Raw genomic sequence first — 27,535 nt, 5'->3', positions numbered from 1 at the left:
CTTTTGGTCAGTGTTGGACCCTCAGTGAGCATCCCTCGCCCTAGTTGCTGTGGTGTGTTCTGTATTGTTAGCCCTTGTCAAGGTTAGAAAATTATCAAAAATAGGTAATTTTCTTGTTACTTTTTTTTCCAATTTTTGGGCTATGAATTGCTCATTGCCCTATACCCATATATTTGAAAGAAATTCAACCAATTGGCTCAGGTTTCAAAGGGTTAGTCTAATCTTTGTTTGATAACTTGGTGAGCCGTTAATCAAAAGCAGCCTGATGGGATCATAGTGGATCACTCTAGCGTAGAGAGAAGAACAGACTAGAAGAAAACAGACCTGATTGTCGCTATAACTACAAATTATACAGTGATATATTTAGAGTACAGAATGGTACACCAGAATCTAAACAGCCAGACAGTTTCCAGTTAGCCGGCCAGATCTACAGTATGTTTGAGTACAAAGAACATCAGCCAGTAAGAGTGAAGTATCAGTGATTGACAGGCCTACCAAGCCGTGTGGATGGCGTATGCGGTGCGCGTCTCTCGTCCCTCCTGCCTGCTGATGTTCTTGGCAGCCTCCACCACCTCCTGTGTGGTCTGGTAGTCCTTCAGAGACCACTCGTGGACTGCTACTTCACCATACTGCAGTATACCAACCTGAATATGCACACAAACGCAAAAGTATTTCAACCATGCCTCATGTTCATGGTTGTGCTGGCACATAGTTGTGGAAAGCAACATCTGAGACGCTTGTTTCTGGGTGAACTATCTCTTTAAGTACCAATCCTGTTCTTAAAACAAACAGTGCACTTGGGGAATTTTTGAATTCATTCAGAAACCAGAGGTATTTCCTCTTCACCTCACATTGCCTGCTACCCCTTACCCTCCCTTTTCAAAACCCAAACCCCCCTCTCACTCCTCTTGTTGTTTTGCTCCCCATATCCCCCCCTCTGACTCCCATTCCTCCTCAACCTCAAGCTAGCTCGGCTCACGTCCCTTTACATTACCAAAGCAATTTATTTTGGTCATATTTGCCAAACTGCCTCTTCATATGTGTCGCTCTGTGCATGTTTTCACTCAAGGGAATAGCTTGTCTTTCTGATCTGGGCAACAGCTATGGGGTTCCAGATATTTAAGACTCACTCAAATTCAAACCCACAAGTTTCCATTACTAACGTAAATAATATTTATTATAAGCAGTGCAAATATATGCTGACTCGCTCTTTTACCTGCATCTGGTCCGAGCTGATGTGGAACTTGCTGAGGATGTTGCTGAGGAAGTTCTGGACCTCATACCACGGGTAGATACTGTTGGAGCCATCGAGCACGATCACGATGTCCATGTATGTGGAGCACCCTGCCACATGTGGGAGTTTAAAAAAGAAATTGGTTGGTGAAAGCAGGCCTGTGCAGCATATTTGGATGTGTGTGTGTGTGTGTGCGTGTGGAAATGTGTGGTTACTTTGCGCTGTTGGAGCGATGGTCTCTCTCGGTTCTAGGTCATCGCTGACAGAGGCGCAGATGCCAGTGCTGAACATAGACGTACCGCACTCCTGAGACCACAGAGGGGCACACGCCTGCCAAACACACACAAACACATTAGCATCTGTCTCACAGGTGATGACATTTCGGGAGCATCTACAGCCAGTTTGAGCAAGTGTTTGTGTTCTGCTCACAAGTTGCGTAGGTGTTGGTCTTTATCAAAGGGTTTAACACGTAGACAAACGTGGTTGAATAAACAAAGAAAAGAGGGACTAAATGAGGGCAGACGGGGGAACAAAAAGAAAACAAGTCATGAAAAGGAATAAGTCATGGAAAAACTACAATAGTGTGGTTTGGGGGACAGAGAAATGAGGGAGAGGCAGAGACTATTGTTGACATGTTGGCAGTCACTGTTGTCATGAGCGGTTTAACAGAGCTGGAACACCAGACCAGCGGAGCAATTTAAATCTGATTGTGCTAAATGTAGGGGGGTGAATGTGGAGTGGTGGTTGTAGGGGGGGGGGGGGGTCGTATAAAAATATTTCTGTCTTCAAAGCACGCCGTTTATTTGGCTTTCATACCAAGAGGGAGGAATAAGAGGGGAAGTGCGGAAAGAGGAGATAAAAGAGAAACTTGTACGTTCAGCAGAGAGACAAAAGAGAGACTGAAAGTGGGGTGAAACGGGGGGAGAACGAGAGAAAGAGAAACATCCTGGTTTTGCTCGCCCTGTCATTATGGACGGGTTTCTCCTCAGGCACACAGACAGGCGGAGAAGGAGGGATGAGAGAAAGGAAGGAGGGAGAGGACGGAGGAAAGCGAGAGAGGTGCTATGGCTTTTGGTAGGTCTGTCATTAACAAAGGGCCGGAGACGCATTCCGATCCTGTTATAGACCTGACCACTGGGGTTAAGATAAACACACACACACATATTAAAGTGGGCTAAGCTGGATGGTGTTCGTGAACTGTACTCGACTCCACACCCGGAGCAGCAGTAAAAACCTGGCAGACACCAAAACACGCAAGCACACTTGCTTAACACACAGACACACACACAGAAACTAACATACAAGTACAAAACACACACTTGTGCTCGCTAGCCCTGGCAGATGTGTGTCCCTGTCCAAGCCAGAAGCCTCAAAACTGGAGAAATTTTAGAACGACAGCAAGATGTGTGTATCGAGTTAGGCTAAAGTTTCAAAATGACGACTTGCACTTGACCTGCTTTGTTACTGACTCATTTGAGACTCCCGAAAGATTTGACTTGGGAACAAAAACAGTATCAACTGTACAAGTGGCCCATTGTCAATGACTGGGAGAACATTTATTTTCTTAACTTTTATCTTAAATCATTAAAATTAACTTTTAAATACACAATAAAACAAAAATGTTTCCCTTTCTAAAGAAGTAAAAGCCAACACTTTTAACATGACAGAGCCCACTGGACTTCCAAAACTGGGAGCGCATGTCTTACTGCAGAGGCTAAAGATTATTGAAACTTTAAAATCAATGTAACCCACCGAGCAGTCGAGCTCTCTCTCTCTCTCCCTGCAGTCAGTTTAAAGAAATAATAATCCAGCTAGGTTATCCAAAGAAGATGGTATTTCCCTAAATATAATTTAAATGTCAGTTCTTTAAATTACTTGCATATATTAGTCAATGAAACACAATCTATCGCAAAACAACCCCAAAAAAGAGTACACCATAGATAGGATACTATGTATCATTTTTGCCTCATTGGAGCTATTTATCTGCATGTGCTGCTTGTAATAAACAACAATCTGTCGCAGGAAAATTATAAGCTATCTTGGCATGGAAATGTTTTCAAAAAAGATTTTTAAAAGTGTGATAATCAACCAGATGCACCAGTCGCTTTCCACAGTATATCAGTATTTCTAGACTAGTTGGAAACTGCCCAAGGAAGGCAAACACTTCTGTAATTAAAGACCAAAATTACTTTGGCCCATCCAAAGCTAAAATCCTGGCGCTGTGCCTGGTATCAGTCTCAAATATGTATCTACAATCTCACAAAAATAGAGCAGAATTAGGCAGACAGAGCCAGGCTTTGCAAAGCCCTCTAACTTGCACAATTACAGTAATTACAGTCTTATGCCGATGCATTGAAAGTATGGTCTTAGTAAGTCAGCCAGCTCAGTCTTTGTGTTTGACTTTGGAAATGTGCATATGATTCTCTAAAATGGTATTCAGCAAGTGGGGGATCATGGTCACTTCTGAAGTCAAATAAAAACACACCAACAGAGATGATTCATTAAAATTCTGTTAAACAAACACAACCTGGTCTCACCACATCCCTTCAGGCTCCCACTCACAACTCAAATAACCACAAAGCCAAAACAAAAAGTCAGTCTTGTTTCTCAGTGTGGAGACGACGTACCAGAAAGCCGTCAGGTGAGTCTGGCGTCAGCGTCATTCCCAGGTGAGAATTCTTCAGGTTTTTAGAAACGTTCTGGAGAGCGCTCTCACCTGAGATAAACACACAGTTTACCATAGCATGTTGGTAACACATCTAAATGTGAATTTGATTTGTGAAGCATATTTGTTTCTCTCACCTAGATTCACTTTGCTGCAGTTTGAGTTCCTCTCTTCTCCCACGATGCATTTGTACACGTCTCCTTTCCTGTTGTTGGGCGGCCCGTCCCAGGGAGCACCGACCAGCATCCTGCAACAAAGTCAGTCACTTGCCATCAAAACATCATCGTACATCCTCATGTAAGATGAACGTTATGGTAGTCTTTCCTTATCTTACAACACACACTTGCAGACACTTACGATTTCTCTCCGTCTGCTTCATGCTGTAAAACTGAGAAACCAAACAGAGCATCCTCTGGACCGGTGAAGATTCGCGGATGCTTCACATCTATGTTAAAACAAAGACACAAACCTGAAAGACAAAACACAGAAGATTATTACACACAGTGTGTAAACTATATTATGGTTTTCAGGGCAGCTAACTTTTTTTACAGCGGGGGTAGAGGGGGGCGATCACATGTGATTCAAAAAGAATGAGTGATCATCTTGTTGCACAGAAACATTCACAACTTACCTACTTTTTACGACTGCCAGCATATAGGCCTAATGGCTTTATGTTAAATTCTAGTTAAGATCTGAAAGTTTCCAAAGATACCAAATAACTCAGGCTGAACTTGAGGAAATGTGTATAAACTGATTCATACAACATCAAGAATATTTCCATTTGATGAAATAGTGCAGCCATAAAATAACAGAGTCTTGGGTTTAAATATTTCACAAGTAAAATAATATAGCTTAATTGAAGAGTTGAATCAAGCTGACACAGACTGTTGATGCATTACTCTCAGACAGAGTAATAGGAAGATTTTTCAACCGTAAATGGACAGTTTACCTAAAAATCAAAAATAGATATTTTTTCTCCATCCTGTAGTGCTATTTATAATCCATATATCAATCAATTTTCTGCGTATCACTGCAGAGAGGGTAGTGTACATCTATTCATGGATGGCTGTGAATTTTAATGCCGTGCTTCTCGGTTGAGCTGTAACATTGTCTCAGTGGTGCTTGGTGAGCTAACAGTGGATGCACACTTTCTTCGGCGCAGTAATGCTGTTGGTGGGTGTAGTTTGGTTGTAAGAAAATAGTTCCTACATGAAACTGCTCACAACAAGGTCTGTGGATTATCTTAAGTTATCGGATCATCAGAAAGAGATATTGCTGTTGAGTTTTTCATTTTATTTTTATTTTTTGGCACTTTGAGCACCAAAAGCCACATGCCATCTACTTCTATTATAGGGGAGAGAAGGAAGACATCTCTATGGCTGATATCTCCAACACTCGGACACTCACACCAAAGCAACCTAGACTGCTAAATATCACTACAGGTTAGAGTAAAAATATGTATTTTTTTTAAATTTTGGGATGACATGCCCCTTTAATCTATGTAAGTGTGTATTAATCTACATTTTATCTACATCTTTTTTCTGGTGTTGAAAATCCATATTTAGACTTTCCCCCTCAGACTGTGAAGAAATAAGATGTACCTTTCATTTTTCCAGTTGGAACATGTTTTCAGTTTACACCTAAATGTTCACAACTCAGTGACTGTCTCACTACCATCTTGTTGCTGTCTGTCTTCTCTGTGTCTCCTCACCTCTCTCTCTCGTTGTATGAAGGGCAGGCTTGTGTGTCATAACAGGGGGCTTACTATACTCCATAGTTTTTCTAACCCACACCCTTCTCTGCCTTGCCTCTTCTCTCCCCTCTCCTCTCCCTCGTTCTCCTCAGACTGAACTCCCTTTTTCCTCAGAGGCTGCCTTTGGTCACTCTGTTTATCCATCTCTTTCACCCCCTACTCCCTCCCCCGAATCCCTCTCGCTGAGAGGGGAAATAATAATCTGACTCTGCACTGTACAGTTGTGTACACACAGCTCCAAGTTATGTTTTTCACTCATTTTAACGGCTGATTAAGCCTCAACTCAAGTTCCACCAACACCTTAAAGCAAAAGTTTGGAAGTACGCTCGGGCTATCCATTTTCTTGCAGAGTTAGAGATTTAAATGTATAATAAATATGAATTTACTAAAAGCAGTCCAGTATACAAGTTAGCATTTCGCGTTTTGAAATACAAAAAATATATATATCAGGAAACAAGCTAGAAATCCCCTTTCTTGTAAAATTATGACTTTGTTCTTGTAGAGTTACAACATTTTTTCTCATAAAATTATGACTATTTTCGTAATATTACGTCTTTATTCTCATAAAATTATGACGTGTCTCATATAACTATGACGTAATTCTTTGCAATTGTTTAGGATTATTCTCAAAATTACGACTTAATCCTCATAATACAATGACTTTATTCTCGAAACCAAATGTTTTTGTGTTTTTTTAACATGGCCCTAATCCTCCATCATACTTTCACAATGTAAAACTAGGGGGAAAAAGGTTCTTGCAGGCCAATGGCATCACATGATGGACTCAAAAGTTGTAATTCTACTGTTTGACCACTAAGAAAATTGTCTTCAAAGCCTTAAACTGTTTCTTTGGCACCTGCTGGAAAATCATTGACCAAAGTATTTTATTATTATAAAAATTTAGACCTGGTGATGACACTCGATGGGGGATTACCACAGTAAATACAATTTATCCTGACTTTGACATGAATGTGTGTACCAAATTTAAATGGCAATGAATACAATAGCTGCTGCGATATTTCACTAAAAACCACAAATGTCAGCTTCATGGTGGCGCTGGAAGAATATCAGGCTCAAGGCAGTTTGTTTGGTTAAAACTTGGATCAAACTTTGTATTAAAATGTATAAAATGCAGACTATACCGTTCAGACCCATAACAAATAGTTCCATATTTATTTCCTGTTTCAGTTTGCTGATGTTGTCAGTCTCTGTGTGACAGGAAATAAACTCTTCTTGTGATTTCCTTTAGATACACAGTTCTACCTAAATTAAAGAGCATCACTATGTAGTATTTTCAGTTTAGTCTCAGAATCACTATGCTACTCTTGACAGTTGGTATTTAACTTGTCCCACTTGTGCATCTACTTATTTGTACCCCAGGAGAGTCGAGTGTGTTGGAAGTGTTTTGCTAAAGAGGATTTCTAAATACATTTGACTTGACGTGTAATTTAGCAGCATCCGTGGGCATCTACAGTGACTCTCCTACTGTACATAACTCAGTGATTCCACTGGAGGAAAGTCGTCCAGATGGGGAACAAGACCAGAACACTGCTGCTGTGATTATACACCAGCTACGCACACACTTGTATACAGATACTTTCCCACAAATGCACACTGACACACGCAGACAGTTACCTCGGCCAGGCCAATCAGAGGGGGATTCCACTTGGTTTGCAGAGGGAAACTAGATATGCTCACTGTTTCTCTTCCATCTCTGCCCCTGACTTTTTCACATACTGTTGCTTCTCCTACCTGCTCCTTCATTTTCTCTTCGGCACAGATGTTTTTCCTTGTAATATTAGTGCATTTTCAGCCAAGTTTCTTCTTGTTCTTGTATCAAGACGTGGGTTTTTATAGCCATATAATAGCATGACTGAGGATGGCAATGTCATTCTGCCGATCGGTCCACCAGTTCACTCCAGACTGATATATCTCCACTAATATTTGAATGATTGCCATTCAATTTTGTGCAGAGCTGAATGTTTCCCAGGGGTGCTGACTTTGGAGATCCCCAAAATGTTTTCACAATGAGGTTCACTTTAGTTGTTTTGAGTTAAAATGTCTCAGCTCATGGATGCATTTTAATGAAATATGGTGCACACATTCATATCCAACCAAGGATGAACTGTTATGACTGAACTGATTTTGAGCCATGAAAGGGTATAATTTGTCCAGTGTTTTGGTTTACCCTCAAACGTGCAATCTTAACAGCAATCCCATTATCATCAGCTGTATTTTAGTGATAATTAGCCAATGTTAGCTTTAGAGTTCTTCCGATACCAGTATCAGTATCGGAAATGTGTCAAGTATTGCCTAAAATGCTGGATATGCCAGTCTATGCACCTTCAGATACCATGTAATGGTAAACGGCAGTTTTCTTGGAAATCAGTTCCTCTTTGCTGGTGTAAAACAGTCGCCTACAGATAGAGTTGTGCTGTTGTGCATCCACTCATTTAAAGCAGCAAATAACTGATTTACATTAAGTAGTTTGTGAGTAAAATCTCAGAAATCTAGCAATATTTTAAACTGGAAAGTCCCACCAGGGGTTTAACTTGAACCATACCATACAACAATGATAGCAATAATTTCACATCCATTTAGGGATAGAAGAATACCACTGTTAATTTGTAATTTTTTTACATAATGGCATTAAATCAGTAGTCTACTTGGTACTTGGTTGATGCGCTAGTTCAAGTATTGTAATTAGGCTATCCAGAAGGAGAAAATTGTAGGCTATTGGAACACCTTTAGTTAACATGCTAACCTAAAATGGTGAACATGCTATTCTAGCTACTTAACATCAGCATGTCAGCACTGTCATTGTGAGCATGTTAGCATTTCACCATCACCAGCTGTGAGCCAAAAAAAGCTGCAGAACTGTTGCTGACTGTAGACTCCAGGTCTCATTTCTGCTCATTTTGCAGATCTGTGTGAGCTTCCAATATTTCACAGTCCAAACCTCCAGTGACTTTGATGATATTCAGCCATCTATCTGGCTCTACACAGATGTTTAATGCACTTCACTGATGGGAATATGCGTAGGCAAGGATAGAGTCATTCCTTAATACCAAATCTAACTTTTTCACTGCCAGAATGAGTAAAAATCTTTCTATCCAGCCTTGTTACAACAAGTTATTCTCTCTTATTCTCTCCCACCAGCCCTCTTATATACAGCATAGTAAAATGTTTCTGTCTTTCTTGTGGCAACAAACACCCGCCCTCTCCAATTCCAAATTGCTTTCCACAACAAACCAGGCCTCCGATAACAACTCCTGCTACTGATTTTCTCTGTCATCCTCCTATTTCACTCATTCTCTCATAAACCATAAATTGCTTCTTTCTCTTACCCCCTCTCCTAAAACACACACACACACACACACACACACACACACACACACACACACACACACACACACACACACACATACTGTAACTCTACCACGAGGCCCCCTCTCCTTTCCCTAGCCACAAAACTGTAGCATCGTTCTCTGTTTTCCTTGTCCTGTCCTCCCTGCTCTGGTTCCATTTTCATTGGGGTTTATATATGACACTGCACCGCAGCCCGTCTGACCACCCATTGCCATGACAACTGGCGGCAAACATTTATCAAGCCAAACTGAGTCCAGATTCTCTCAACCACACATTCGGCTCTGGGCGCTACTACTGTTGGCTGGATGTGCATGGCTGTAATTGTGCAGTATATATGTGTGTGCGCACAGAAACCGAACTTGACTCTGCAATATCTTGGATACTATAGAGCAGTGATACTCAACTTAGAGCCCACGGCCCAAATCTGGCCCCTGACAGGGTTCCAGGTTCCAGTTCACAAAAAAATAAAGTGATTCACACTGGGAATTATTTTTGTACTTTTAGTATACATAAGGTGCCAGAGTGCATAAAACAGCATCAAAATAGAGTTTGTTTTTTAAAAAAAGTGCCAATCAAGAATCCCCTACACCCCCCAACAGAGGTCCTTGCTAAGCCCCTAATTCCCAAAAATCCGAGAAACATCCTAAAATCTTAGAAATGTCTTACAACCCTAGATATGTCCTAAAATTGTAGAAACGTCCTAAAATCTGAGAAATGTCCTAAAAAATAACACATGTCCCAAATTCCTGGAAATGTCCAATAATCTTCGAAATATCTGAAAATAAAATAAAAAACACTCTAAAAATTGACAATTGCCCTGATTTCCTGGAAATGTCCTAAAATCCTCGAAATGCTCTAAAATTCTTGAAAGATCCTGAAATCCTAGAAATGTCTAAAAATCTTCAAAATGTCATAAAATCCTAGAAACGTCCTAAAATCTGACAAAAATCCTAAAATCTGAGAAACATCTTAATATCTTAGAAACATCCTCAAATCCTAGAAATGTCCTCAAGTCTGTGAAACGTTCTAAAATTCTACAAGAACGTCTTAAAACCCTAGAAATGTCCTAAAATTTTGGAAACATGTATAGGGGTGCTGCGACTCGCCCCTGGCCTCATGTCATTTTGGAAAAGTGGCCCCCAAGCAAAGCAAGTTGAGTATCCCTGCTATAGCGAGATGTCAGCACTTATAGCAGCATGCAGAGACATTGATTTATGTTTCTTAAATTGGAATAACATATTTAAGTCGTCCTTGTCTATTTCTCTGCCTTTAATTTCCATCCCTGACTTATAGCACCTGTGTGAAATGTCCCGCAGTAGAGATGTCCACTCGACTGTCTGTTTCTATCATCTCTATTGAACTGACTCATAGCGTTTCCCATGCATCGCCCTCCCTCACCTCTTCTCGCCTTCTTCCACAGATTTTCTCTCCATTATCTGGTCTGCTTTCTGTTCTCATCTCTGTCACCCTCTCGTGGGGAATGGGGGTGGAAGAAGAGGGGGAGTAGGAATGAGAGTCAGCGAAAACACAAGGAGATAGCTGGGAGAATAATAGCTAAAATTTATGAATGACTGGAGTCAAACACACGCACACACACCTGTGTTCGACATCTCAGTAAAGCATAACAGAGTGTAACAGGCCTGGGATGCCTGCTGTCCGCATCAGCGGAGCTCTGCTGAAACCATTAACATAACACACATACTCCCTCACCTACATGTTGCTGTATGACACATGCACAAGCTAGCAAGCTCACACACATGCAAGAACACTTACTCTAAGATCACAAAAATACAGTACAAATTAAAGCAAAGGTTACTCAGTAAAAAAATGATTTAAACTGATAATGGAGGGCAATGTGTAAAACCAACCACAGACAACATTTCCCTGCTGGCATGTAGTAGGCAGAAATGTAGACTTGTAGATGACTTAGACTTGAATCACAAATTTAACAGCATTAGACTCGACTTGCCAAAAAAACCTTGCAACTCGACTTAGATGTCGACATTGGAAAAGCATTCAAAACTCAAAGTTTTGGACTTGTAACTTGACTCTGAACTTACTTGTCTTGACTAAATTGACTCAGGACTTGTCAGTCTCGACTTGAGACTTGACTCAGGCCTGTCTTGACTTGGAACTTGAGTGTAAAAACTTGTGGCTTGCAAAACAATGACTTGGTCCCACCTCTGGTAATAGATGTGCGTGTGTGCTGGTGTATGTAAGTATGTGGACCCCGTTCATTCCTCAGCTTCTGGGTGAGAAGCATTTTGCATGGCATGAAAACCGGCCGCGTGGATAATCATGTTGAAATTTAGCACAAATGCCGAAGTCTCAGTCTGTATACCGACTTCAGAGATTGTGTGTGTGTGTGTGATCCGGAGCATTAACGCCTTGCAGGGCGTAATATCTCAGCCTATTGATCTCATTTTGCTTCACGGCTGCATGCTATAGTGCAGCAGTTAAACCGCTGCTTATCAGCTGCATAATCACTCAAGTTTGGTAGACAACAATGGCCTTTTTCTTGCTGGTGAGCGGCTCAATGAGGTGTGTGAGGCTGCTCTGCCACACCGAACATGAGTACAGGAGTGGAGCTGATGTTCATGCTTCATGGAGAAAACACACATGGCATAGACGCCTTATTAGGGGAAGTCATGGCAATGGATATGGCTGATATGGACGGTGGGGTCGAGTTACTCAGCTGCCAGGGTCAGAAGGATGTCAGCTGTAAGAGGAGATGAACCAATAACCTTTCTGCAGAGGATACATGCACATATCTGTGATCGCTCCAAACTTCTTCAGGTATCTAGGCCTCTAACGAGAATGAAAAACTTCCGTATGATTTACTCAAAGATCAGACTTTGATCCAGATACCATTACTTTGTTGGACTAGTGCTCAACTTCCTATACCTTTGATGTGTTTGGCAAATGGAGTGTAGCCATATGTTTTAATACGCCTGCTTCTCTACTCTCCTGCACACAGTCATGTTAGGAATGTCTTCATGGTCAGTCGCTCACTGTCACACAAAATAAAGCTGCCTGGGACTCGGGGAGGCACGTGTGACACAATCATTCACACATGTTGTTTGGTGAAGTGCAGAAGTTGTGGAGGTTAATGGCCATATCACCCAGAGAGACAGTGCTGGAGGACTTCAGAGCAACTGGGAGGTAAAGAGGCATCAATCATGGACAGGAGGTTGACCATGGTCCTCCACAGTTCACAAGTTTAAGGGTTTTCCTGCTCAGACTCGCATAAAGTTTAAGTAGTTGCATTATTTTTAAAAGGGCAAATGTGTGAAAACTACATGTAAAGTTTACTTTTAACCAAAAATATAACTTAAAAATGACTATAAAGTGGTTCTTACCTTTAAGAAGGAGGATAAACTCCAGGCACAACAGGTATTTACGCAGCTCCATTTATAAAAAGCAAATGAAAGCAAAGTCTCTCCAATATTTTTCCGATTTGTTGTCTCTGTTTACAAAGTGATATCCCCTGAGCTCTTGAAAATACAGTGCATCGGCGTCCACACATATAAAAACACGCGCTTTTCAACTCGCTCTTTCCCCAAGAGATGCGTAAAATCCGGTCAAACAGTGCTCCAGTGGCATGTCTGCTGTGTGTGGCGGGCTCGTTTACGAAAGCAGTCTTGAGTTGGTAAATATGAATGGAAATATGATTCTTGTTCGTGATTTTGGCGCTTGTTAAAGCCCCTGTGTGAATATTTCAGTGACACCGCAGAGGGAAGTTATTTTAGTCTTTAGGTCTTTAGGATAATGAGAAAAAGACTTAATTGACACCTCAGTGACCCATGTTTTGGGCGTGAAAATCCTGCACCTGTCCCATCCAACAAGAGGCCGCAGCTCAGAGCCGTTAAACCATAACTAACGTGTAACACCTTCCCAAACAGTCAGTCAGCGCCGCGCTTTATCCCTCCAGACTCCGGAGCGCGTCTTTGAAGATCCAGCTCTCCTGTGGACACAAACTCCGCTCATTAAGACAAAAGTTGGAGTTGAGGTTCCCCCTGTGACATGTTATCCATGATCCTCTCGGCTGATTTTCCTCACGTTTACAGTTTTCTTGGTGTTTCTGTCGTTGTGAATATGTGCCACTAGTAACGGATTTCTCTCACTTTGAAATGAAAGAGCGCATTTATCCTCAGAGCTGCCCTCCCTCCATCCGTCCTCCTTCATCCACCAGAGTCCTCTCCGAGCAACTGCTTCACATTGACAAACCTCAAACCCACATCTCTCTCTCTCTCTCCCTCTCTCTCTTTTCTTTGCAAACATACTCTGACGATTTCTCTCTTTAAAAAAAAAAAAAGTCAGTTTGCTCACCTCTCACTTACTTATTTCTCTGAACTCCTCTTGACACATGACATCTCCAACTTTGTAGAACTTGTACTAAATAAGGCACGCTTTAAAGAGGCTTATCAGCTGTGATTGATGGTTTAATTAATAGGCAATTAATAATTTAAATCAGTTATAATCCATTTATGAGATAAACTTTAGGGTTACTTGGTTGTGGAAACGTATGTGTTCCCATGTTTCTCAATAAGCCAAAAGCAAAAGTCAGTATGCTGCAGTTATAAATTATGTTAATAACGTCAATAAGTCGTTAATGTAGCTTTTTATAATTACTATTTTCAACAATCAGTCAGGTGTTATTCTAGTCCAGATGCTATGCTGCCCTTTTCTAAAAAAAAAAAAAAATTATAAAATGAATTTAATTGTAATTACTGACAGTTACTGAGAAAAATATATATAATGAAATTACAGTTAGTATCAGTGTTAGTGATTACAAAGGGGTTACAGGCGAATACAACTTTTCTGTAAACAGCTTATAGTTAACATTCATTCTATTGTTTTGCTTTTTTTTGCTGTGCAGGAACACCTTTTAGTGAATTTCTGGAATTTCCACTTGTATGTCAAACACAGGTGTAGCTGATAATATAATTAATTGCTGCATTATATGACAACAGTTGCTGGAAAAGATTGTTAATCTTATTAGTTCCAACTGCTTTTCCTCCTATAAGAGGTCAAAATGCCATCTGTAAAAACTGATCTTTAAATCTGATCCACATGGGAATGATAAAAAAACACTCAGTATTCATATTACTAATATTAATTCAAATGTGTAAGATGGATCAATTTTTGACAGACAAAAAAACTGTGTTTGCGCCAAACTGTAATGGTATTTTTGGAAAAAATGAGACATTTCTATCCTGACCAGTGTCTCTTCCATGATGACAATGTCCCCATCTACAGGACACAAGGGGTCACTGACTGGTTTGAAGGGATGAGAATATTTTGAATTCTATGTTTTACGACCTTCACAGTCAACAGATCTTCAATATCATCAAAACACAGAGTCTAATAACAATAAGCACTGAAGCTTTTCTGGATGTGCAAATGCCAGACTATTGTAAAAGAACATGAAATACAGGGCGGCAAAATGAGCTGAATTGTTTCCCAGGTTGTCATATTTTGCTGAGCATATATCAAAATGAGGCTTTTGTTAATTAATCACAAATAAATGACATGTTTAAACAGTAGAATCGATGTCTTGACTGTGTTGTTAGACCACATGAAAATGCCCAATTTGTTTTACATTGAAAAGATTCTCCCATTTAGCCATGTCCTTAAATTAGCATTTAATTGTAGATTTAGTCTGGTGTGCCACCATTTCGGAAGATTCGTCAGATGAAAGTGGAAAGCTCTGTTTACTGTTGTTGGCATGACAAAATGAAAACATTATCAATCAAAGCAGCTTTCATGCTTTTACTGTACTACATGTTGTATTTGTGAGCCTTTCATTGATTTCAAAAGTTAACTGGAACAGGAATTTTTGACCTGAAACTAGGGAGTTAAATCAATATCAAATAATGGGATTACTTTAACATGGGTAATGTTATGCATAGATGTTAAATTGGACTTAAAACGTGACTCCCTCTGTCCAAAATATATATAAGCTCTTGGGCGCCCCTCTCAGGCCTTTAGAGTTACTGCTCCACATACCCATAGTGGTACAACATACACAGATACAAATAGGGACTGTACTTTTATTTAATAGGGCAGTGGGGATGGCTGGGGAGTGACTTTGATTTCTTTTTTGTAACATGACACTCAGAGTAGAGACAGAGCTACAAATACTTTTACTTCAATAACCACATATTGCAGTTTCTTGCTTTGATTAATGATGTGATTTTTGAGTGTTTTAATTTAAAAAAGCCTTTATACAATACAATATAATACAAATACAAAATTCAAACATTTAAAGTTAAATGTTCCTTCTCTAAGCCAAATAAAAAAAAAAAACATAACTCCCTCCCTGGTGCTAAACAAATGAACTTAAATGCCTCTCCAGTTTTGCACCATCCCCTTCCCTTACATAAATTACAAGCAGTCCCTAAGCCAAATGCATGTGATTTAATGATGTGCGTTGCTTTCCCATTTCTTTGACATTTAGTTTTGAACATATTATAGTTAGTGTTTAGGTATAAAGAAATTTATTTTGTTCACCAGGTTAAGTAAGTGAAACACTTTACTAATTTAATTAAAACGTCTCCCGAGGGGTTTCAAAATTTTAAAATGAAAGCCATATAGTATTACAACTGTGAAAAAGCATTATTAATCGCAAAATAATCCATTAGTGGCAGTAGCCTGCATGTAGTGGCAGCAATTTGATAAGCGAAGAAGAAATTCCGCGCCATCTTTGATTTTAACGCCTCTTGTAAACAAATACAAATGATACTATTTCCATCGGTATATAAGACGTTTTTATCATTTTACACCACCTGATGTCGAGTTCCTCCCGCCTGATAAATTGCCAAGAACAACGACTTCATGTCAGTCAGCTCGCATTAACAAAATTATTTCAACAACGAATTAAATAAACACCGAAATGACTAAAATGTTTGGTTTTAGATGGCAGCCGTCGACGACCGTTGGCTAGCTAACTGTGGGCCTACGGGTACTTTACCAGAAGCGAGGTGAGTGTCTGACAGGTGAGCGCAGTTGAACATTTTACGTCAAGATTTGTCCGACCAAATGTGGACAATAATACATGGTAATATTCCTCAGGTGGCCGTAAAGAAGACTTCAATGAGTTGACCACGTTACCGCGTTTCTTCCGGATATGTAAGTAAACAATTTCTGGCTAACAACTTGATATGCTAGCTAAATCTTCAACTGTGAGTTTTGTGACCTGGATGATAGCAGCACCATGAAAGCCGTTTAACTGGGTCGGTTTTGAAGTTCACTGGGCTAACTGGCTTTGAAGAGAAAGTTCCAGTTTGACTAATTTTAGATGTGTGTGACAGGGCAAGGAAAAGACAACATATATTTCTCAATAGATTAAACACTACATTTCTGAGGCCTCTGAGACATGCTGTGTGATTCTTTAAAATTGATCCACATATTTATTTTCAACATTTTGTTATCCAGTTAATTTTGAGTTAATTGAGCACAGGCTCATATCTGCAACAGGGAGATTTAAAAATTTGCCATAATTTGTTTAAGTTAAGAATAGCATTAATTTGGAAGTCCATGTCCTTAATCATGTCCCAATTGTACTAGTACTACATCCGTTAACCCTTTGAAACCTGGAGCAACATCACTGGCCGTGTGCAGCTTGGTAATAATTGTTTCACAAATAAGTAGATTTTTTTAAGCTATGGAAAAATATATTTATAATTATCGTAATTACATATAAAAAATTGTTATACAATTTTAAGCACTTTTCCATGTCATTTCTATCATTAAAAAATCTTAATTTAATTTTTTTTTTTTGGATTAATTTTCAAATAATTGTGTTGTACTTTTAACTAATTGCTTGCTAATTTTTTGGTCATTTCTTTTGTTGCTCATGCCTTGAAAAAAGCCCAAAACCAATTTGCTCAGGTTTCACAGGGTTAAAAGTTAAATGGTAAAGTCAATGCTGGAAAGGTACCAAGCAGGCCAACATGTATTCAAGTACTGTAAAGAAGCATAATTTTGAAGTACTTGGACTTTACTTGTAATTTTCCTCAGTCTTTATCTCTGCTCTGTGATTTCTGGGTTTGGTGTTGGAATGCTCTCCTACATTACCCTCACTTCATACAATCCTAAAAAAAATTGAATTCATGTTGATGTTTTTCTTAGATGAAATCTTACACTGAAAAAACATGTAAAAACTGGCGGACATTAAAAAATACTTTTGCTGATAAATGTAGATAAAATAAAAGCAACATTCTTAGTTTACACTAATACATTAATGCACATTCGGTGATGGAAAATAGTTATGTTTACCCAAGTGCAAGTACTGCACTCTAGTACAATTTTGATAGATAATAATACAAAATATAATCAGCAAATACATTATGATGTATTAGTATATGTAATAAAATAAAATAAAAAAGATTTTATTGTTCTCTTTGGTGAAATTCACAAACTACTCTGCAGTATATAGCCTATAGTCAGTATTTTAATTCAGTCATATAATAAACATTGTTCAGGAATCTGCAGCTCTGCTCAATTTTTACTTTTATTTTGGTACACTCAGTATATTTTGATGGGAATACTTTGGTACTTTTACTGAAGTAACTTAAGTACTTTCACTCACAGCATACTATTTCTACACTATGATGTTACTGCTTTTTAAATTATCTTATTCCTCCATACCTGTCAAAAAGCATATTGTTACTTATTTATCAACATTTGTCTGCATTGGTTTAGGTGTTTTTTCCATGTTTCTGACACTGGTTTGTAATAATATTTAGCAGTATTTTATGTATTCAGTGGTGTTTGTGTGTCACCTTAAGGTGAAATTTAATATAACCTCTGAGATTTTGATAGTTTTGTGTTTGGGCTTCAGAGTCTGAGGTTCAGCCTGAGAGGTGTTTGGTAATTTGGTGTCATTGCAAAATAAAGCAGTTTCTATAAAGAATGTGCTACTGTTGGCAGCTGCAAAAGCAATTCTTACTTATCACCACTTGGTGATGCTCTGTTTCAACTATTGTGCTTTCCAAACCAGTATGAAGCCATGGTTTTGAACACCTTCATGGTGTGTGATTACTGTAACAGCTGGTCAAAACTGATGGCTTTTCCTTTCATTGCTAATTGCAAATATCGTCCAAGGCCAATTTGTCGTCTGTTTTTCGGTGCTGTGACTCATACTGCTCAGCTGATAACTGATTCATATTATGCTAAATTCCTGCTCTCACATTATGTTGCTGAGAGTCTTTTTCTGTCTCTTGCAAATCGGCTTTTCCAGTGCGGGCCCATCATGTGGTAGTGGATTTCTGCTCTGGACCGGCACAGAGAGTGCAATGGGTTTGGAGAGTAAACTCATAAGTAGGTAGCACATCTGGAAATGAGAAGAACTTCATTAGCTTTTGATTTATGAGTCTGGTGGGAGGAAAGATAATGATTATTGGATCATTGACCTCGGTCTCTCCATCATTGCTCTTATAGTTAGTGCTTAATTGACATTGGTCTCCAGCAGTGTCCTTGCCATTATTGCCTTCCTTCTCGCCTTCTTCGTCTCCACCTTCTGTTTTGCTTCTCTTGGATCTTAGTTCTTAAAGTCCTCGTCTCATGTCACCAAGAGACATATACTAGACATATACTATATACTTTCTATGTTTGCAGTGATCGGCATTAGCATTTTTTGGCAGGTGGCTGTTACTGTAATTCAACTGGCAGCAGAGTCATGCTGACTGGCAGCCGTATGTTAAGTCAGATGCGCCTGCTCACACGCAACCAAACCTCACTGTACACAACCACAGATTCCTGCACAGAGGTGGAACTGGAGTCAGAGCCAAAACAAACAAACACACACAAACACACACACACACACACACACACACACACACACACACACACACACACACACACACACACACACACACACCACTGGGAGCTATGCGGGAGCCCATTAACATCGGGCATAAAATCGAAATTGGCATCATGCTGCTGTAATAACACAACTTAAATCAATGCAGAGTAGATCACTTTTACAGCTTTTACAAACCACTGCTGCACAGTGCAGTGAATATTGAATACATGTGGGACAGCATACTTTATTCTCCGTGTTCCCACCAAGGAACTGCTGGATTGTTTAGGATTTAGGGGGAATATTTTAACAGAAATGGGATATAATATAAAAAGTATAGTTTCCTTACTTTATCATCACCTGAAAAGAGGAATTCTTGTGGTTTCTTTACCTGTAGATCGGGCAATTAGCATTTGTTTTTTGGCGTCGACCACTGTACAGCCCCTCTGAGATCAGTGTCACAAACACTGTTTGTGGGTTTGTTTGTTTTTTTGAGTGAAATGGTTTTATTCTGTGTTTTAATTGGAGGAGACCTCTGCAGATAATAGGGCTACGAGTAAAAAACCTCCTGAACGTCTGCACACATAAGCAGGTGCTGGGCTACCAACCTGTCTCTGATGTGCCAAACAGTGTTGGAAACTGTTGTTTTCTGTGTTTTTTACCATTTTTTAATCACGCGGTCCCTTTGTTTTGAAGAGGAAGATAATTGTGTGGGTAATTCAGCAATGAACAATTTTGGAATTCTAACCAGGAGATATTTGAGCTGGTTGCAATCTACATTCCTTACTGCAAGATGCCACTAAATCCCTCTAAATTTTACACACTGCTCCTTTAATTTCACACAGATTTAAAAATTGAAGATGAATTGAACTTTAGGGGTTTAGAATAATACTTTAATGCATATTTGCTGATTACCCCTTTATTATAATAAAATTATCTGGTCTAAAGTTGAGAAATACGCCACTGGAAAATATTCTTAACTGCATGTGTGGCGTATCAGAAGCAGGGATAGGACTTTAAACTGACGTTTACTGTTCAGTGTGCCGAGTTTCCCTTTCAAAGCAAATGCAATAAAATTTTAGGATGAGGAGCAAAAGGAATGCCTGGGCGGCCTACAGTAGCTGGCATGTTCGTGGGATATTTTGCCTGCCGGATGATCAGTAAATCACTGTCAGACATTGAGCCTGGCTGTGCAGATGGATAGATGGAGGGCAGTGGGAGACCATAGCACGAGTGTGTTACATATCACCAGTTCAGTACAGTAGCTATGATTTGTGGGTAAGGTGGATGGTAGTGACAGTGTAGTGTTAGTAGACGAGGCTGTTTTCTCTCTGTCACCAGGTGCTCCTTCAACGTCAGCTCATGCTGGGTTTGGCAGCAGCCGTGTCAACATGTTACACCCCTGGATTATCTTGATGAGCAACTTTCGGTGCTTCTTCCCTCGGCGAGGGCACGGCGTTGCTATTTCAGTGCCCTTTAAACAGAAACTTGTGTTCAGCAGGTTGCTTTTCACGATGCACACACATGCTTCAGTGTGTCAATGTGCATGCGTGTGCAGCAGCCAGTAGGTTTTTTTACAAGGTGTGCTTCCTCCACCCCTGTCCTCAAATCACAGTCCTCTGCAACCAGTCAAACGACACCACAGCACACCTCAGCCAGTGGTTCACTGTGTCCAGCTATGACATGCTGGTCTCCGGTATGTGTTGGGCTGGTGGCCGTCTGGAGCTGGTCAACAGAGGAAAGTAATAGAGAGAGGGAGGAAGGCAGAGAAGGAACAAAGGGCAAAAAAAAGAGGGTGATAAGTTGAACCTCATGTATGCAGTAATCAGATGCAGGCTCTTAAAAAGTACCACAGATCTAACTCCAGCTAGATTATTATTGTGTATTTTTTAGAGGTGAGTATTTTTTTTGAGTATTTATTTATTTCATTTTTTTTTTCTGTTGATGATTACAGATGTGCTTTTATGTTATGCGTGGTTATGTATGATTATCTGTGAATGAACTGATGTAACAAATGTTATCTATCTATCTACTCGTGGATGAGAGGCTCATGTTAGTGACATCATGAGACGTAAACATTGCCTACAGTTACATGTACACCCATATACTCCAGTTATTCTGAATATGACAATATTCTCATTTTGATGTGGGTCATATAAACAGCGAATTATGTTTAAGTATTCCAAATTATGCTGCTTTCCTAATTTAGCATTTTCTGATTAAGATATGGGGGATATGCCGGTGTTATTCGGGTTTTAGTAGCATTTTTTAGGCATGTATACAGCCAATTCAGAATATACATTTCAATTAGATTTTTGTTTTTACTGCCGTTTATGATACACTGCCTCTTATCTGTTTACAGCCGGCTCTGTGCATTGTCATGGACTTTTTTTACACAAACTAACTTGACAACAGTTTGTAAGGGTGTGGAGTACATGTTAGGGCACGTTAATCAGAGCATGCATGCCTGTAAAAATGGGTAAACAGGTGTGTTAGTGGGATATTTCTTTTCATTAAACATGGGAACAGTTTAGTAGGAATGTTGTTATTTTCAGAATAAGGGCAGAAACTGGACTATTTTGTGCGTTTAAACTTACTAATGGCATCCTCCTCTGCTGAGCTGTAACGTTAGCTGAGCGGTGCGAGGTCAGATCGCAATAAATGTGTGCTTACTTCTTCGTGGTGATATGGTTGGCAGGTATAGCTTGATTAAAAGAAAATACTTCCTACATGAAGCTGCTCACAAAAAGATTTATGGATTATCTTTTTTTTTTTAAATTAATGTCTTTATTAACAAGTGTAAGTTTACATATATTACCCAAACATTCATGTTTGTTTACACTGTCCTGGTCCTTACATATCACTTTACATGAATGACTCATCATAACGCAGTAAAAGAAAAAGAGATTTCATTACTCACACTTTTTTCCCCATATTTTAACCACCTCTCCCTCCCTCCCTGCCTCAGAACAAAAGGACAGTAATAGTCAGAAATAATCTAAAGTATAAAACAAATATCGATTAAAAGGAAAGAATTAGAATTTTAAAATAATAACACTAATAATGATAATAATAAACAAAAAATAAAACAAAACAAAAACACCATTTATGCCTAGTCTGATGGCAATGTCCTTAAGGAGTTAAAATATGTTAGGAAGGGTTGCCACTTGTCAAACAACCTCTCTGAGTTTCCTTTCAGATCCTCCCTGATCTTCTCTAGTTTTAGATGAAACATCACATCTTGAAGCCACGAAGAGACAGAGGGAACCCAATTATATTTCCAATGGAGTAGAAGAATACGTCACGCTGCTAATTATGTGAAGGCTAAAATACTCAGCTGGTTAGAAGCGAATAATGCACACTCCAGACGGGTTCCACAGACTGCTATGAAGGGACAGTTTTTAATATTTGTTTTAAATATTTTGGACGTAGAATCAAAATAACTCTGTCAAAAATTTATTTGCGGATTATCTTGAGCAAGTGGGTCATGATTTCTGCAAAGAGACATTTCTGTTGTGTTTTTTAAATGTATTATTTTGGTGCTGTAGGCATTACAGGCCAAGTGCCATCTGGTTCCATTATTTTGGAGAGAAGGCAGACATCTCTATGGACGATATTTCCAACTCTCTGTAACTCATAGCAAGACAATCTAGCTACATAGCACTACAGATAAGAGGAAAAATATGTATTTTTGATATCTGGTTCAACGGTCCCTTTAAAATTTCTTCATCTTATGCCTCACTGTATTTTCTCTTTGATTCCCTGGACGCTCTCTGGAGTCACTTTAAGCTTACCGCATTGAATAAACTTACCTCAAGGCTTTTTTTTAAAGAATCTGTTGATCCATAACAAACCTACAGTAGCCTTTAAAAACACACGTTTATCTTAACAAAGCAACTTGTGAGTGAAATGGGCTTACGCTTGCATGCGTGCGTACCCGTGTGTGTTCCTTTGTGCGTTGGTGTGTGAGAGTTTGTCCTGACAGTGAGCTGATCTGATAAAAAAAGGAATGAGTCATGGAGCTCTGACAGTTGATCGTCCTGTAATGCCTGATGATCCCTCGGGGCGCCTCTCATCACTCTCTGCTCTACATATAATTCTTTTTGGTTACATGTGTACATGCTACACTGTATGATCAAAGTATGTGGACACGCCCCTTCCACATACTTTGACCAGAATACAGTTAGTTAGTTAGTTCGTTTTTGGTGAAAGTTTGGGGAAGGCCCGTTTCAGATTGACAATGACCCTGTGCACAAAGCGGGTTTTCTGAGTTTTGGTGGAAACTCTTGTTGTCCCACCTGAAACCTGAAGTGAACGCTGTGACAGCAGCATATTAAAGGCCATGTTTTTGGAACCAGTGACTCAGCATTTATATATGGGTGTACTGTTGCAATGATAAAGGAGAGTTTCTCTGCTGGTGAATATCGCATGCCCATCAAAATTCAGTGATGTAATGTATTGACCTTCAAAGGTTTTGTCAAGCAAACAAACAAAGACAAGAATTATTTTGACAGTGTCACAGAGGTGTTAATTAAATTATATGTCTTAGCATCAAGGTCATAGCTAGCGGGGGTGTACTGGATTGCATCTTATTCATCTGCCACCTCATGTGTGTAAATAGGAAGGACAAATAACTAGAACAACTCAGTCGCCAGAATAAATGTAGGCTTACTAAATTTCTGTAAGAAAACTAGCTAACAAACAGCAGGTATCTACCAGTTCGGTTCCAACGTCATCTCCGCCACTCACATTGAAGTTCATCATTAATTTTATTACTGGACCAATACATAATGTTTTATGTTACAATAAACGTTTGGGCAATTTTTTTTAAATTCAATTTTGGTTTTGGCTTAAATTTCATTCTGTGTAGCATTGAAAAAGGATTTAAAAGTCTTAAAATCTAATGTGCCTCAATCCATGGTAACCCTGTATTTAAGATTTTTTTCTCGTCTTGAACTTCTCCCACACTCTGCCTCGCTCTCTTATGCTATCTTCAAACGGTATCTTCCATCTTTCCGTCATCCGCCCTCAGTCTATCTAGAGGTCAGCATCAGAGTCTGTAATCACATTTAATATTACATTCTTCATCCCTACAAAGACTTCATTCAGCCCACCTCTGGTATACTGTAGGACCATTGTCCTAAACTTAGCGGAGGGGCAGGATGATGATGTTTATCGGGGATGTTCCCCACTGAGCTGACAGTAGATCTGTAGATGTCTGAGCAAATTATATAGATAAATCTTTGGCCCATTTACGTGTAAGTGAATGAATCATATTTTATAAAATTAGACAAGGAAGCTAAAAGGAAACTTTCATCCACCTCACCCTCTCCTTAAGTCTCTGACTCAGCGTCTCCATGTCTCTCCGCTCCTCTCTACTTTGATTTTATTTTCCCAAATGGAAGGATTCTCATGCCCAGACATGAAAGAGACGAGTTTTTTGAGGTCGTTGGTTTGAGTGTCCTGTGTGGCTCAGTGGGCAAAGGTGCCAACCATATACTCCTTATTTCCAGACGCCTTCCCATGACCTTTACTGAATACTCCCTCTTGCCTGTCCTTGTGGATTTTTAACTCTGCATCTTGACAAAGAAAAATGGGAATTTTAAGATAATTTCAGATCATATTTAAGAACCTAATTCATGTGTTTGCATGTCTGTGAAGTTGCATTTAAAGAGGGCCAGTGCGGTTTTGGTGACTACTTTTTTCTACTTCCTCTCTTGTAAGCATTCAAACTAATACGATGTAAGAGCAGCAGTGTGTGTGTGCGTGTGTGTCTGTGTGTCTGTGTGTGTGTGGTATGCCCTCATGAGTACTATTCTTGACCAATGTTTTACAAGAGGCCTCAAAGGTTCCTGGGTGGTCTAATTGCGTTTGCCACAGGAGATTGGTGCACTTCGCCATGCTGCGTGTGACTGTTAGATGTGTTTATCAGTTTGTGCAGGCTTGCAGGTGTGAGTCGGTGTAAATCAATATCTTTGACAGAGACGGTACAGTATGTGAGGGTGTTTAATGACACTCACCTGTCATCGCACTGTCACACACATGTTCTTTCTATGAATTTGTGTGTGTGTGTGTGTGTGTGCGTGCAGACCATCTCTAAGATATGTGCCTCTTTTTTTCCCCCTCTCATGCTCTCCTGCGGGCATTTTCTTTACCATCGAACCCACAATGCACTTAACCCGCGTGGCAGTAATTGCTTCAACCAGATCACAAATCACACATCTTGCCTTTTGTGACATACTCCCAAGTATGCAGACAAGTACACACACCCCTCTCCTCCCTGCACATAAGTCATCTATCAAAGTGCAACCTGACTCAGCCATGGCCCTGGGGCCCTTATACTAACACACGGAGTTTGGTTTCTATTCAGATAGCTGCTATGGTTACCTTGTTAGACATGTTAAAAAGGCATCAGATTCCCACTTAATTCTGATGGATGAGGTGCATTCGTTTTGTGTAGGTGTGTGCATTCATCTTACAGGTGTTTTTTGTTTTATTGCAAGCACATGATTTCAGTCATTCAACAGTGTTCCTGTTTATTTCTAACTGTCAGGGAGTTTAGGGGTAAAGTATGTTTGACCCGATGTTGCCAAACTGTTTCTGTTCCTTGTTACGTTTTCTGCAAAGCCAACAACCTTCAGGAATAACGATGCAGTCAGGATGTCAGCAGCTGTTTGTTTTTTCAGACCTTCTTGTGGAGCGATGTCTTTTGAGGGTTTTTGCAGTTTTTTGCGCACCAGGCAGTTTGTCTGTCCACCTTTTGAGCAAGCTAGTGTTTTATGAGCTGCATGTACAGTGTGAGTGTTTGATGGTACATGTGAAGGATTCCCAGAATGTGTGTTTTTAGTTTGGTATGTGAATGTGTGTGTGTAATTGTGTGTTTTTTTACAGGGGTCCGGTGAGGGCCGGGCGTTTTGAAGGGGGCCAGACAGCTGCCTTTTACTGCCCCAGGGGGTAATAAACAGTAAGGGAGGGGTAGTTATTTACCCCTTTTATTAGGGCAGGAGGCAGAGGAGGGGACTTTATTGGGGTCACACTGTAACTACACGCAGCTGCAGGGCAAGAAGAGAAATAAAGAAGAGATAGTTTTTAAGAAAAAAAATTAAAGAGCAGTTTTATCATCGCTAAATTCCTCTCTCAGGAATCTAGTTTCCACTTGTTGTATAACTGCATATGTTTGTGAACCTGGGGTCATCTATCATTCTCCACTGCCCCTTTTTTCATTTCCAGGTCCTTTAACAGCCCACTCCTTGTTAAGCACATCTGCTGTCAATCAACTGTACCCTGTAATCAAATTGGCATTTCCTGCTGTCAAAGACACGCCCACTGACCCTTGCCCATTTAATGACTGGTCAGGTAGTTCACTGTCGGACTCAAAACGGTCCCAAGTTGACCTCTATTTGTCATATCACCCTCCTTGGTCACCATCAGTTTAGATGTTTCAAGGAGTAGGTCAGCATTAGGGGAAATGCATATTTCTTGCTGATAGTTAGATGAAGAGATTAAAAACATTCTCACGTCTGTGCGATCAGTATGGTGAATATGTTGCTACAGCAACAGCAGGTTAGCTTAGCTTAGCATAAAGACTGGAAGCAGGGGGAAACGGCTAGCCTGGCTCCATGCAAAAGTAGCAAAATCTAAAGCTCACTAATTAGCGTGTCTTTGTCGTTTGTTTAATCTCTACAAAATGGAAATGTAAATAACCACAATTTGCCATTTTGGGGAGTTATGCACTGACTGGACTGTAACTTTTGCCCGTGTGAGTGTTGGTGTGTGGTGGTGTTGCGGGTTTGTGAATGCAGGGGAGGCAGAGCTCTTCATGAGTTTTTTCCTCAGCAGCACTTTGTGACTTGTTGGGTGGTTAATTGATCTGTTGATCTGTTCAGAGATGATCAGATCATATCAATGGATGAGAGGAGCAGCTGCTGCAAGTGAATGCAAACTTCTAGACCCAACAGAACGAACAGTCAACTTTCAGTTTCAATGCACCTGATGTTCTGCTGCTTCGTCTGTGCCCAGAGTCTGCTCTGTGCTTCAAAAGGTGGAACGAATAACTGAACAGTGCATATATTTAAAAAGAGCTCCTGTTTAATAGTCCAGCTCCAAAAGTAGAAAATCTATTTGTGGTGGTAGATGTTTTAATCGTGGCCGGCCACTAGAAATAAATTAACGTGTGGGGAAACCCTGCCTTTGGAAGCGGGTTCATTACCATTAATGTTGCTCAGTGGCGCATGAAACCAAAAACGTTTGACTTCCTGGGTAGAAAGTTATGTGGATCTTCTGTGTCATTGGGCCCATAGAGCAAGCACGCCAGAGACTTCTGCTAGTGGAGCGGCTAAGTTCGGGTTTAACCCTGCCCTTACTTTGAAATTGAATTATTCAAATGGGTGGCTCTTCTGGATTTACAGATCGGTCCAAATGGATCAAATTCTGATAGTGAAATGAGTCATTTTGCAGGGGTTGTGTAGCTGCAAAAAAGCAAATTAATAAATAAAAAATAATACAAAAATTACAAACAAATTCAACTTAATTACAGATATTCTTTCCCAATGTAGGTCCATGGGAAAAATCTTTTAACCAAATGGCATCATATAATGGACCTTGAAGTTGAAATCCTAGTGTTTAGCCACTATGTTAAATTGGCCTCAAAGCATTATTCCCAGGGGCTTGTCCCAGCCACTAAATTGTTTGTCACTTTACACTAGCTTC

The 27,535-nt window shown here is 39.9% G+C and overlaps 1 protein-coding gene across 1 annotated transcript in view; it reads right to left on the bottom strand.

Annotated features, from left to right (window-relative positions):
- The window catches only part of itga10 (integrin, alpha 10), a 34,305-nt gene extending 21,052 nt beyond the window's left edge, over window positions 1-13,253 (bottom strand). Inside the window, exons 1-7 of the mRNA XM_042490260.1 lie at window positions 12,381-13,253; window positions 4,257-4,368; window positions 4,037-4,146; window positions 3,862-3,950; window positions 1,450-1,564; window positions 1,217-1,344; window positions 496-644 (exon numbers count right to left, since the gene is read on the bottom strand). Coding sequence (XP_042346194.1) covers window positions 496-644; window positions 1,217-1,344; window positions 1,450-1,564; window positions 3,862-3,950; window positions 4,037-4,146; window positions 4,257-4,368; window positions 12,381-12,432 — 755 coding nt within the window. The 5' untranslated portion in view covers window positions 12,433-13,253. The remainder of the gene's footprint in view (window positions 1-495; window positions 645-1,216; window positions 1,345-1,449; window positions 1,565-3,861; window positions 3,951-4,036; window positions 4,147-4,256; window positions 4,369-12,380) is intronic.
- Window positions 13,254-27,535: the final 14,282 nt, after the last annotated feature.

The sequence above is a fragment of the Plectropomus leopardus genome, chromosome 7 (assembly GCF_008729295.1).
Source record: "Plectropomus leopardus isolate mb chromosome 7, YSFRI_Pleo_2.0, whole genome shotgun sequence".
NCBI classification, from domain to species: Eukaryota; Metazoa; Chordata; class Actinopteri; order Perciformes; family Serranidae; genus Plectropomus; species Plectropomus leopardus.
Note: the sequence above shows the minus strand (reverse complement) of the source record. Positions and strands in the feature narration are given on the sequence as shown.